The sequence below is a fragment of the Artibeus jamaicensis genome, unplaced genomic scaffold (assembly GCF_021234435.1).
Source record: "Artibeus jamaicensis isolate MK-2021 breed Jamaican fruit bat unplaced genomic scaffold, CSHL_Jam_final contig_497, whole genome shotgun sequence".
Taxonomy (NCBI): domain Eukaryota; kingdom Metazoa; phylum Chordata; class Mammalia; order Chiroptera; family Phyllostomidae; genus Artibeus; species Artibeus jamaicensis.
The window spans coordinates 6027383-6039404 of NW_026521863.1; the positions used below are offsets into that span (position 1 = coordinate 6027383).

General features: G+C 41.5%; 1 protein-coding gene across 5 annotated transcripts in view; it reads right to left on the reverse strand.

The window, feature by feature from the left end:
• TULP4 (TUB like protein 4) overlaps positions 1–12022 on the reverse strand; it is a 205876-nt gene that overhangs the window by 71487 nt on the left and 122367 nt on the right. For 4 of the 5 annotated variants that reach the window (XM_037126219.2, XM_053668691.1, XM_037126218.2 and 1 more), the window contains one exon: positions 830–958. In XM_037126219.2, the coding sequence (XP_036982114.2) occupies positions 830–958 (129 nt within the window). Of the gene's footprint in view, positions 1–829; positions 959–5822; positions 6009–12022 lie in introns of those variants that run through there. The other variant, XM_053668693.1, reaches the window with a different exon arrangement.

The following is a 12022-nucleotide window of genomic DNA, read 5'->3' on the forward strand; positions in this document are numbered from 1 at the left end:
GTAGCTCATTTAAGCAACAGAGCAGACAGAAGAGGGTGAGAATCCTCCTTTCCTCAGAAATATAGAAAGGCTGTCACAGGAAAGCCATCCCAGGAGAGGAGAACAGTCTGAGAAACCCCTCATCAATTAAGGTCCCTGCAGACTCCTTCTGAAGCCCTGGTTGGGTTAAGTCTCTGGGCTGGGACTTAAGCACAGGAGGGGCGGCCCATCCTCACAGAGGAGGAAGAGCGGAGCCAGCCCGGCAGCCAGAAGACCCCAGGAGGCCGGTTTTCTGAATGGCACAGCCCAGCAGGGCGTCCCTGGAGCAACTGTTTTCCTCTGAGCCAGACAAACTCCTATCAGAAAGGAAGAGCTGAGGGAGGACCACAGGTGGCCCCGCTAATTGAAACCTGATGGAAAAAGTGTTAAAACCTCGGCTCAGTGAGTGGGTTGTGAGGAGCAGTTGTGTGTGCTCCCTGTGAGAGAACTGTGAAGATTACAACACCGGGAAAATACCTGGTGAAAAGGAGCAAGAAGTGATGTGTCAGAAGTACTTCAGAGGATCCCAATTTAACAGGCAGTCACAACGCTGAGTATAAAAATGATTTCACAGATTTAATTAAAGCTTTAAAAGTTGGAGCAGCCCCACAACAGCAGCACAGGTGAGGAGAAGGAAGTCTGATCTTTCTCTTTTTACAGCAATACACTCACGAAGCATGAAAAGCAGGGTTCTAGTCTCATTCATTTCTCATCCACCTACTTCTGGAAAGAGTGCTCATTTGCTCTGGAACTCGAGGTCTGTGCAGTCTCTCTGGCAGCCTGTCCCTGGAGGAGGTTGTGGTCCACTCACCTGAGCCCCTCGGTCATTGACCAGTTCCACAGACCACCTTCCTTCATACTGAATCCACACAAATATCCCTCCGTCTGCATCACACGTGGCCAGCTTCTGGTATGGCTCATTCCACCTCACCAGCACAACCTAGAAACAACCAAGAAGATGGTTACCATAGGAAGTGAGCCAGCGGGCCAGGATTACGCCCACGGAGAGATCAAACTGCAGACTATACAGAATGCATGGTCGCAAGAAAAGCCTGGGGAAGGATATGGAGCTCGGCGGAGAGGACAGGGCACAACCCACACACATGGCACAGCTGCAGGGAACCAGACGCACATAGAGGCTTCCTGGCAAAGAGCAGACAGACACCTGAGCAAACGGTGAAGTACAGAGGAGAGTGCCCATCCCTGTAAAACCAGAGGCCCTGAGGCAGTCAGAATCCAGCCTTGCCTCTCACGAGTGCGAGGCAAGGCAGTCAGAATCCAGCCTTGCCTCTCACGAGTGCAAGGATCTCTCATCTGCCAGTCCCGTGTTATGAGAAAACATTTTCCACAAAATCTATTGTGTCTTTCATTTGAATCAGAGTATTACTTACTTAGCACAGAAGGAAGAAGGGATTAGGCCTATTTAATTTCATTTTCCTTCCAACATGAAATTTTCCATATCTTTTCTAGACTTATTTTCAAACAGTTCACCATCTAAAACATGGCCAATTTGGAAAGCATACACATTTAAAATATCTTAAGTGTATAGAATTTACCACAGACGAAATAGGAAGAAATGATGTTTCAAAACGTTAGAGTATAAAATTTCATTTTTAAATTTGAAAGATTCTGAATCAGGATAGTAACTTTCATCTTTCTTAACCATCACTCCCTCCTCTAAAAGGTAGGCCCTCTGGCAGGTGGTCTGCGGATTAGGTAAATGCCTGACGACAGCCCTTGCAGAACCCAGGCACACCTCTAAGGACACAGGACTCTGAAGGGAGCGCAGGGCCCCCAAACCAACTCCCAGCATTCACTGCAGTGTGCGTTCCCGGAGTGTCACCTGACTGGCCCATGCTGGTGATCATGCCAAATGATGTTAAGTCCTCCAGTCAGACACTGAATTCACACATAGGTTCATACTGTGTGATGCTGTGACCAATACGAAACTGGAGAAGAGCCATCCTTGCTCTTGGGAAAAGTCCAGCTGGGAGCCAGAACATCCGCGGATATGTGGACATATACTGACATATGTCTGTCAAACTCAGATTATCCTTAAGCAGCAAGAGCACATCGAATATTCATAAAAAACCTTTGAATCCCATCTCCTTCCAGGGCTTTGTGCCTAATAAACTAAAAACCGCTGTGAACATGTGGCACCTGTGCAAATGGTCTTCCAATTCTAACTTACAAAGCTAACCCTTGAACAATGAGGGTGCTAAGAACACCAACCCCACTCAGAGTCAGAAATCCACCTATCCCTTTTGACTTCCCAAAAATTATTCCTGGGCCACTATAAATACCAAATCCATGGATGCCCAAGGCCCCTTAATATATAAAATGGCATAGATCAATGCATACAATGGCCATCTGTATCTGTAGTTTTTGGAATCCGTGGATGCGAAACCTGGGAGACACAGAGGGCTGAGTACATAAGGGTATTTATTGGGAAAAAACCCGCCTACAAGTAGACCCATGCAGTTCAAACCTGTGTTGTTCCAGGGTCAACTGTACAATGACAGACTGTCAAGAACCCACAAAGACCAGACCCCTCCTCACACCCATGCATGTCCAAAACACAGACCCACATGGAATCCAGCCATTTCTCAAAGCTGTGCCAAGAGCACCATGATTTTAGGTCTTTAAGTTTGTTTTCAAGGCACCAGAGTGCCCAGCCTTGGTCCGCCACATCTAATGGTATTAGTATTAGTTGTAAGATGCGTAACAAAATCCTCAAATTTTCTTAGGGAATGCTTACCCACTTAATATGTAAGAATACTGTAGCTGTTCTTTAAAACAATGCAAAAATCAGAGAGCTGTGGGGTTGAAATCTTGAGACACGGCAGTCACCACTCAAATGTAACCTGGCTGGTGGCTCCCACGCCCAAGACAACTTCCACAGATGCGGACACCGACACCTGTCAGCACTCCGTCCAGCCGCCCCTCTGCTGAGAGGTCTGCCTCGCTCAGTCCCAGCTCTGCACGCGAAGTGCCCCTCCACCCCCACCCCGAGTGGGTGGTAACTGCTGCTACACACGCCCCCTCCCTGCTGAGCTGTGCTGTGTGAGGGAAGGGACAGAGTCACGATCATCTCTGAACACCGACCGACACACAGTGATTTGAATACGCTGTGCCAGAGTAATACACAATTAGAAGTTATGATTCTTATACAGCAATATCTTTGAACTATAAAATGTTATTAAGAACTATTATTTCAAGCACATTATTTTCAAGTCTTTTTAACAACTGCTAATACCACCAGCCTGCCTATTACAGAGTGTTAGGTGCTAAGACATACTGTCCTTGTAGAGCTCAGCCCACCAAACGGACATAATCTCGTGCTCTATCTGCAGTGAGAGTTACGAACACACCCAGGAGGGCCCTCGACACAAGTGGATGGAGGGGCAGCAAATCCAGATTCATATTTCTAAGTCTAGTTTTTAAAATTCTCTAAATTACTGATCTAATTTTTTAAAAGAGTAAAACCAACACAGCAACAAAAGCCTTTTTAAATGCAGTGAATATATCATCTTTATAAAGTTCTTTCTAACCCAGTGAGGATCTGGCCTTGGAATCCACAAAAGTGCGTGCTGCTACCATGCAGTCCCCAAAGCCACAGGTTCAGTATGTATGCCCACAATCACTGACAGCCTCCAGAACGACCGCCATAGGATGGAATTCGACAAATACCACGATACTTCTTCTTATCAGTTCTGAACTTTCTTAACACAGTGACCCTTCATCTACCATGACCTTCCTCATACAATGGTATTCCAATATGGCGAGGCAGCATGTTGGAGAGCACGGAGGCTAGTCACCTTTTCTATACTTTTGCCTTGTTGCTTTAACATCTAGGTAGGGCTGCATATTCCATTCACATGAATAATCAAATTCCTCTTCTTCATAAAAACAGCCAGCATAATCACAGTATGACAAATACGAAAGAGCAGAGGTAAGAAGTATTTGAAAGTTATTTCTAATGTCAAAGATTTCCTGGTCTTGTGAAAATACGGTGGTAGTTGTAGGGTAACACAATAGTTCACAGACTCAGTGCATCCTTTTGTAATTCCTGACCAGCTGAGATGCAGCTTTAAATGGAAATGTAGTCCCCATACACACTTCTTTGCCGTGAGTTCTAATGAATAAAACTAAATAAGCGGGTGGCACCTCCAAATTAGGGGAAAAAAAGATCTTTCCAACAATTCTGGGTTTAAAAATAAAGTCAAGCTGCTAATGCTATTTCCCTGGATTATTAGTATTCTCGCTTCCTGTCTCGTCTACGGTTTGCAGCTGCCCACCTTATCTCCCAGCAGCTTATTTCCTGTTCTTCAGACCCTTGCAGTCTATTTGGCAATGGCACAACATACCAGAGTGTTGAAGAATTACCCACTAGCAGGCCAGTTGGGTTCTCAGGTGCCCAAATTATGTGGCAGAATGCAGGGTGCCCAGGCATTCTAAGGCAGAACTTTCCTTCCCTTTTAAAGGAAAGTGGGGCTCAGGTTTACACTGAGCACGGTAATGTTTAGGCTGTTAGCTGAAAGGTGCCATCTTCTACTAAAAAGAGGTAAGCTAAGTTTTGACCTAGGTCTTTGATTATTTTTTAAAAAATGCCAGCCTGTTGCTTTCTCTAATGTAAGATATTCTATTATTTTATAGGTATTGTTATAAATAAATATTGAGAACAATTAAAAGTAGAGAAACCTATACTAAAAATATAAGGCAGGTCTGCTGAAAGCCTACCTGGGCTGTGATCTAATGCCCTAAATAAGTCACATCATTTCCAACACCTAAAACTATTTTTAGGGAGAACAAAACTGTCAGTTAACCCAACTCAAGGATGTTCATCATTTTAAGCAAGAACCCTTCAAATGGGGTAGATAAATATGAGTATCATTTATATTTTATAGAAATATAAAATGTATTTCTATAATCAAATATAAAAAATATATGGGAAACCACCTCAGTAAACAGCCAGTATTATCAATATTCAGAAATATTTCCCTCAACAAAAAAAGAATATAATTCGAATGAATGTTAAATACAAACTGTTCAAGTAGTAAATCCCTATAAATAATTATTACTACTTGGTTCTTCTTACTCCGTAATTTATTAAGTGAAACAGCAGTAAGTTCAAGTGTTCAAGAAAAACAAAATGAGTGCCAGTTTATTTCTGGATACATTAGGTCATTTAACAAAGAACCAAAAACATCTTAAACTAGAGGCTAAAAGTTCACTGCGAACCATGGTTTAAGAACCAGTGCACCAGCGGGAAGGTCCTGGGACATGGTGTGGCTTCAGGCAATGGTGGACCTACTCAGCGCCTTTCTCCGAGTTGGCCAGGGTTGGGGAACAGCAGTGTACCCTTCCAGAGTTGTGAGGAGTGTGAGAAAGGACCTTAGACCAGTGCCAAGCACACAGTGTTTGTTCAATTAGTGAGAGCTCTGTATTATTTACTTGTGAGCTAAGACTTCCAGAGCATAAGTCTGGTTCAGCAGTTTCTTCTTCTGAGAAATGATCTGAAAGACAGTCCTTTCCAGACCCACGTTCTGTCTCTTGCACTTCCCACCCAACCAACTCTGTACCTTAAAAACCAACACCCCTAAATACTTCCTGCCACCTCTGGCCCAGAACACCTCTCTGGCCCCTGGCACCTGGTGGTGAAGGTTTCACTGATGGTCACATACCAGGTTCAAGATGAGTCAGGGTACAAGCCAGAGACCCAGTTCCTTGCTCCTCTTTGGGACACTTATCTCCATTACCAAACTCAACCACACTGGCCACGGCCATCAATCACTCAGCACCACCTGCTTGCTCCTCATGGTGACACGTGCAGGTGGATGAGATGCCCTGCCCTCGAGGAGCACCTGGTGTAACGCGCAGAGAAGCCACCTCACGTTTTCTTAATAAGCTCATATTCTTGTCTTCAGACTTCTGCAACACAGAAATGCTCTGAAAAACAACCGTGTCACCAAGTTCTTGTTCTGAGAGAAAACAAAAAAGCCATAGTAAAAAGAAAGAAACAATGGTAGCAAGTGGTGGTGGGGTATTAGAATTTTAGTAGATTTTTACTACTAAATTTTCTGTATTTTCTGACCCTCCCACAATGGACATATTCTAGCTTTTCAAACTTCTTTGAAAGGGACTTTGAACAGTTTCCTTTAGCAATAGTAATTAATTAAGGGTTAACAAATCATTTTCACATACATTCGCTTGTTTTATCTTCACAAATATCTTAGAACAAAGTATCACCATTGATATAACTTCCCCATTTTACAGACTTAAAAAGTAGAGCTGAGAAAAGGTGAACATACTTTCAAACTTAAAAAGAAACTTTAAAAAATGTTTTGGTAATACTTGTGACATAAGATAAAAGTTTAAAGAAAAAAATTACCCCAAAGTATTCTCGGCATTCAGTTTACGAAAATATCAGCAGGATTATCAAGAGCCCCGAGTGTTCTTCCTACCCCTCAATCCCCCTCCTCTGAGATAAAACGCCGGAATGGCATTTCATGTCCTAAGTTCAAATGCATTTTTATATCAATATATTATATATTATTGATTCTTCCTTCATGATTTTGTTATTTTTAAGAATTTTAAGCATTATAGAAAAATGTTAACATAGACCAAGAAAAAAAAACTGGGATAATAACCTTCGATGTTCCATGATCCAGCTTAAAAATTAGCATTTCTGCCTGTTTTTAAGCTTTAATACACTGTATAGTCTTTAACTCAGCATTATGTTGCAAAAGTCATGCTGTTGACAAGTGTGGCTCTAACTCATGTATTTTCACTACTGCACAGAAGCCAGTGTCTGAATATACCATAATTTACTCATTCTCTTACTTTTTTATTGCCTCCCCACTGCCTTCTGCCACCCTGAATTTATCTTCAGTGAACTTATTCCAACTCTATCTAAAATCTCTCCCCAGATACCTAACAGATGACTCAGCTAACTCTAAGAGTTCTCTGATCTATTTTCCCCTAAGGCTGCTCCTTCCCAGAGCTCTCCACCCATATTAATGGCACCTCTATTGCCTGAGTCCAAGCCAGCCAGGCAGGCTTCCCTCCCTGCCCTAAGGCCCATGGGGTGGTGGTGGTGGTGTGTGTGTTTTTGGGGGCAGGATCTGGGTGGAGACACGGTGCTGCCCCCCAGGCGAAGACTTCAGCAGTACTGGTGGTGTCCCCTCTGTGGTGTATGAGCTTAATGTTCGCAGAAAAAATTAATAATAATCGCCTTGCCCAACTAGAAAGTAGAGAAGAAATTCAAAGACAAAAATTATACTTGTATTTGAAAATACATTAATACACTATATAAACATTTGCTCTCAGAGTCATTGCCAAAGGGTAAACAACTTTTTAGATTTCTAATAAACTTTAAATTTTAGAAGAGCTTTAAAAAATTGCCCATAGAGAACAGTGATCCCATATGCCCCACACCAAATCCCCTATTATTAACATCTTAAACAGTTTAGTTATTGATCACAATTAATAAACTAATATGGCTATATTATTATTCACTAAAGTTCATCCTTTACTCAAATTTCCTTAATTTAATTTTTTAATATATTTTATTGATTACACTATTAGAGTTGTCTCATTTTTTTCCTCCCCTCTATTCTCCACCCTGCACCCCACCCTCCCACCAGCATTTCCCAGACCCTAGTTCATGTCCATGGGTTGCATATATAAGTTCTTTGGCTTCTCTATTTCCCATACTATTCTTAACCTCCCCCTGTCTATTTTGTACCTACCATTTATGCTTCTTATTCTCTGTAGCTTTTAGCCTTCCTCCCTCCCTCCTCCCCACTGATAACTCTCCATGTGATCTCCATCTCTATTATTCTGTTCCTGTTCTAGTTGTTTGCTTAGTTTGTTTTTGTTTTTAGGTCTCACTGTTGATAGTTGTGAATCTGTTGTTATTTTACTCTTCATATTTTTGATCATCTTCTTGTTCTTAGATAAGTCCCTTTAACATTTCACATAGTAAAGGGATTGGTGATGATGAACTCTTCCTTTAATGTGACCTTATCTGGAAAGCACTTTATCTGCCCTTCCATTCTAAATGAAAGCTTTGCTGGAGAGAGTCATCTTAGATGTAGATCCTTACCTTTCATGACTTTGAATACTTCTTTCCAGCCCCTGCTTACCTGCAAGGTTTCTTTTAAGAAATCCGCTGGTTGTCTCATGGGAACTCCTTTGTAGGTAACTGTCTCCTTTTCTCTTGCTGTTTTTAAGATTTTCTCCTTATCTTTACTCTTGGGTAATGTAATTATGATGTGCCCTGGTGTGTGCTTCCTTGGGTCCAGCTTCTTTGGGACTTTCTCAGCTTCCTGGACTTCCTGGAAGTCTATTTTGTTTGCCAGATTGGGGAAGTTCTCCTTCATTATTTTTTTCAAATAAGTTTTCTTGCTCTTCCTCTTCTCTTTCTGGCACCCCTATGATTTGGATACTGGAATGTTTAAAATTGTCCCAGAGGTTCTCTAAGCCTCTCCCCTCCTTTTTTTTTGAATTCTTGTTTCTTCATTCCGTTCTGGTTGAATGTTTATTTCTTCCTTCTGCTCCAAACTGTTGATTTGAGTCCCAGTTTCCTAACTTTCACTGTTGGTTCCCCGTATATTTCTCTTCATTTCATTTTGCATAGCCTTCACTTTTTCAAAGGTTACTCAACCATTTTGTGACTATACTCAACCATTTCTATGAGCATCTTGAATACCTATGTATCTGATAGGTTGGCTATCTCTTTATCACTTAGTTCTATTTTTGGGGCTTTGATCTGTTCTTTAATTTGGGCCACATATTCTTTGTTTTGGCGCACCTGTTATGTAATAAGGAACAGAACCTTAGGCATTTGCCAGGGCAGGGCAACCTTCATCACTGTGTTGTGACACTGTGTGTGGGGGAGGGGGTCCAAGAAGGAACAGTGCTGCTTGCTCAGCTCTCTGCTGGCTTTCCGTTACTTTTCCCACTACCCCCAAGCAAATTGGACCTTTCTGGTGCTGATTCCTAGGTGGGTGGGTTCATGTATGTTCTAGGACCCTATGGGTCTCTCAAACAAACTCTCCTTTGAGGCTGGGAGTCTCTCCTGACCCTGAAACCCCCACAGGTTTTTACAGACAGGGGTTTCATTTTTTGAGGCTTTATTTCCCCACTGGAACCCTGGGTTGCATGGTGTGTCTCACTCCCCAGTTGTTCTTCCTGGTTATCTGCTTGCAAATATGGGACCAACTGGTACACCAGCCTCCACCTTGCCAGCCTAGTCCTCCAGCTGCAGCCTTGCCACAGGTCCTCTCTACCCTGACTGCTCATCTCCGTCCCTCTTAACAGTCCGGATGAACTGTTCTTTTTTAACTCCTTGGTTGCTGTACCTCCATACATTTCAATTTTCTGGAAGTTCTGGTTATTTTTTGCTTTTAAATCTGCTGTTGTCCTTCTTTCGGTGGTGCGAGGAGGCAAAGTGTATCTACCTATGCCTCCATCTTGGCTGAAAGTCCCCAAATTTCCTTATTTTAATCTAGTGTTGTTTTCCTGTTCCATGATACCATCTAGAATACCACATCTAGTTGTCATGTCTCCTTAGGCTCCTCTTGACTATGCTAGTTTTTCTGACTTGTTTTTGGTGACCTTGACAGGATCGAGGACTCCAAGGTATTTTGTTGGACATCCCTATTAGGATTTGTCCAATGTTTTCTCGTGATTAGCTGGAGTTACGAGTTTTGGGAGAATGAGTACAGAGGTGAAGTGCCCGTCGCTTCACATCATATCAACGGTACATATTCTCAACATGACTTACCACTGTTGATACCAACTTTGCTCACCAGGCCGAAATGTTGTCAAGTTTCTTCACTGTAAAGCCATTTCTTCTTCCTTTCTACACTGTACTGAAGTGACTATAAGCACCCACACCTGACAGAGGGTTATCTACCTAAATTATAATTCTTCTGCCAGTGAGAGTTGTCTATTCTCCTCCATTACACTTATTTTGATCGGTGCAGACACATGTATAGTTTGGGGCATAACCCGATATTACTTCATTTATTTTGTTGCTCCAACTGTTCCAACTTTGGAACACGTATTGGCAGCTCCTTCAGTTGGCTTCTGGTGTCCCTGTGACACGCTCCCTTCCCTACTTGATGTTTGTGCTTATTGTGTGTGTGTTTGTAGCACTACCTTACTTTTCTGACACTACAAGATGTTCCAGACTCTTCATGTGTATTTCCTGCCCCACTCTAAAATTAGACATTTCTCCACAGAGATATGGCTTCTTTTATTGAAAAATGGTATGAAAGACCAAGATCTGGGTGCTAGACTCAAAAAACTAAAGTCTAGGTATGCTTGTTGCTACTACAGTGGATCAATAGCTTTTGACATTAAAAGAATCAACATGTCAGATGAGCTTGGGACATCCTGTTATTCCAAATGGCAAAATGGGTACCAAGAGGCCTCTAGAACCATCCTGAAGGAGCTTCCAGTGACCAAGGATGGGACAATTTGAGCACCAAAAATAACAGTGCAAAGCACTGAGACAAGTATGCTAAAAATTCATGTATGCTAAAAAACCATGAGTTCATGAAGATCCTAAAAAATTAAATCCTCACTATTAACCTTTGAAAAATGGTAATTTATCACTCTGAAAATTGGCAAGAATAGAGGGAAAAAAACCCCAAACCCACATTTATTCTTCTATTACTTACAAACAGTATCCCATAACCAAATAATTGATGAGGCAAAGTTTCCTTGCTATAAGTATTCCAGTAAACAAATAATAAAGAATTGACAAATTTGGATAACACCATTTTGTAATTACTAATGAAACAGTGGCTCTAGGCAAAGCTTTTCAATGGCTACTAAAATCACTGGGTAGAAAGGTCGATGGGCTATAGTGTGAACAAATCAAACTAATAAGCCCTAACTAACTGATCAATTTTAATATCACAAAAAAAGGGCAGACGATCATATTATACCTCCTGATAGATGTGCATGATGCTACCCATGTAGCACCAAAAAATAGAAAAGAAAATCAAGCTTGCAGTCTCTACACCCAAATAACTAGTTTACAGAAAATACAGAAGATGAAAAAACATACTAAACAACATCTTGGGGGTGTAATTAGAAAAATCCACTTATCCTATAGAATTTCTCATGTTCTGGATTTTCCTAATGTAAGAAAAACAATAAAGAAATGAAAAACCTATAGGTGAAAAGATTTAAAAGATATATCGACCTAATGCAATGCATATGATAAACCTGGTTTGAATCTGACTCTTAAAACTCAAGAAATAAAAACAACCTATTATTTTCTAAAAGGTAGAAGATGTGAATGGACCCTTCACCAAAGAGGACATACAGATGGCAAAAAAGCACATGAAAAGATACTCAACATCATTAGTCATTAGGAAACGCTAACTAAAAGCACAGTGAAACACTTCTCCACATTTATTTAAATAGCTAACATTAACATTTGAGAACACTTAGCACTGTGTGTTTAAGTTTCGACTTAGATGATCCTTGTACTCCTCTGATATAAACAAAGGAAATGTAATACTTGTTCCTTTGTTGTAACCCTCACAAGCATTAAGCAGATTCAACAGCATCTTCCACTAGGAAGACAAAAGGTCTTAGACTGTATCCTATTGGTAATGGAAAGCTGCTTAAGGATGTTACTCTCTTTGAAACATATGTACTTTAAGCCCTGGCTGGCATGGCTCAGTAGACTGTGCACTGGACTGTGAAGCGAAGGGTCACTGGTTTCATTCCCAGTTGGGGCACATGTCTGGGCTGTGGGCTAGGCTGCCAGTTGGGGGCGAGAAAGGTAATCACACATTAATGTTTGTCTCCCTCTCTTTCTCCCTCCCTCCCTCCCCCTTTCTCTAAAAATAAAAAAAGAAGCATAATTGGTAGGTACAAAATAGACATTCAAATAAATGGCATTTAAATAAACAATTTGGAATATAAGAAAGACACATTCATTCAACTACGACAAAATGAAGAAAACAAAAATTCAACA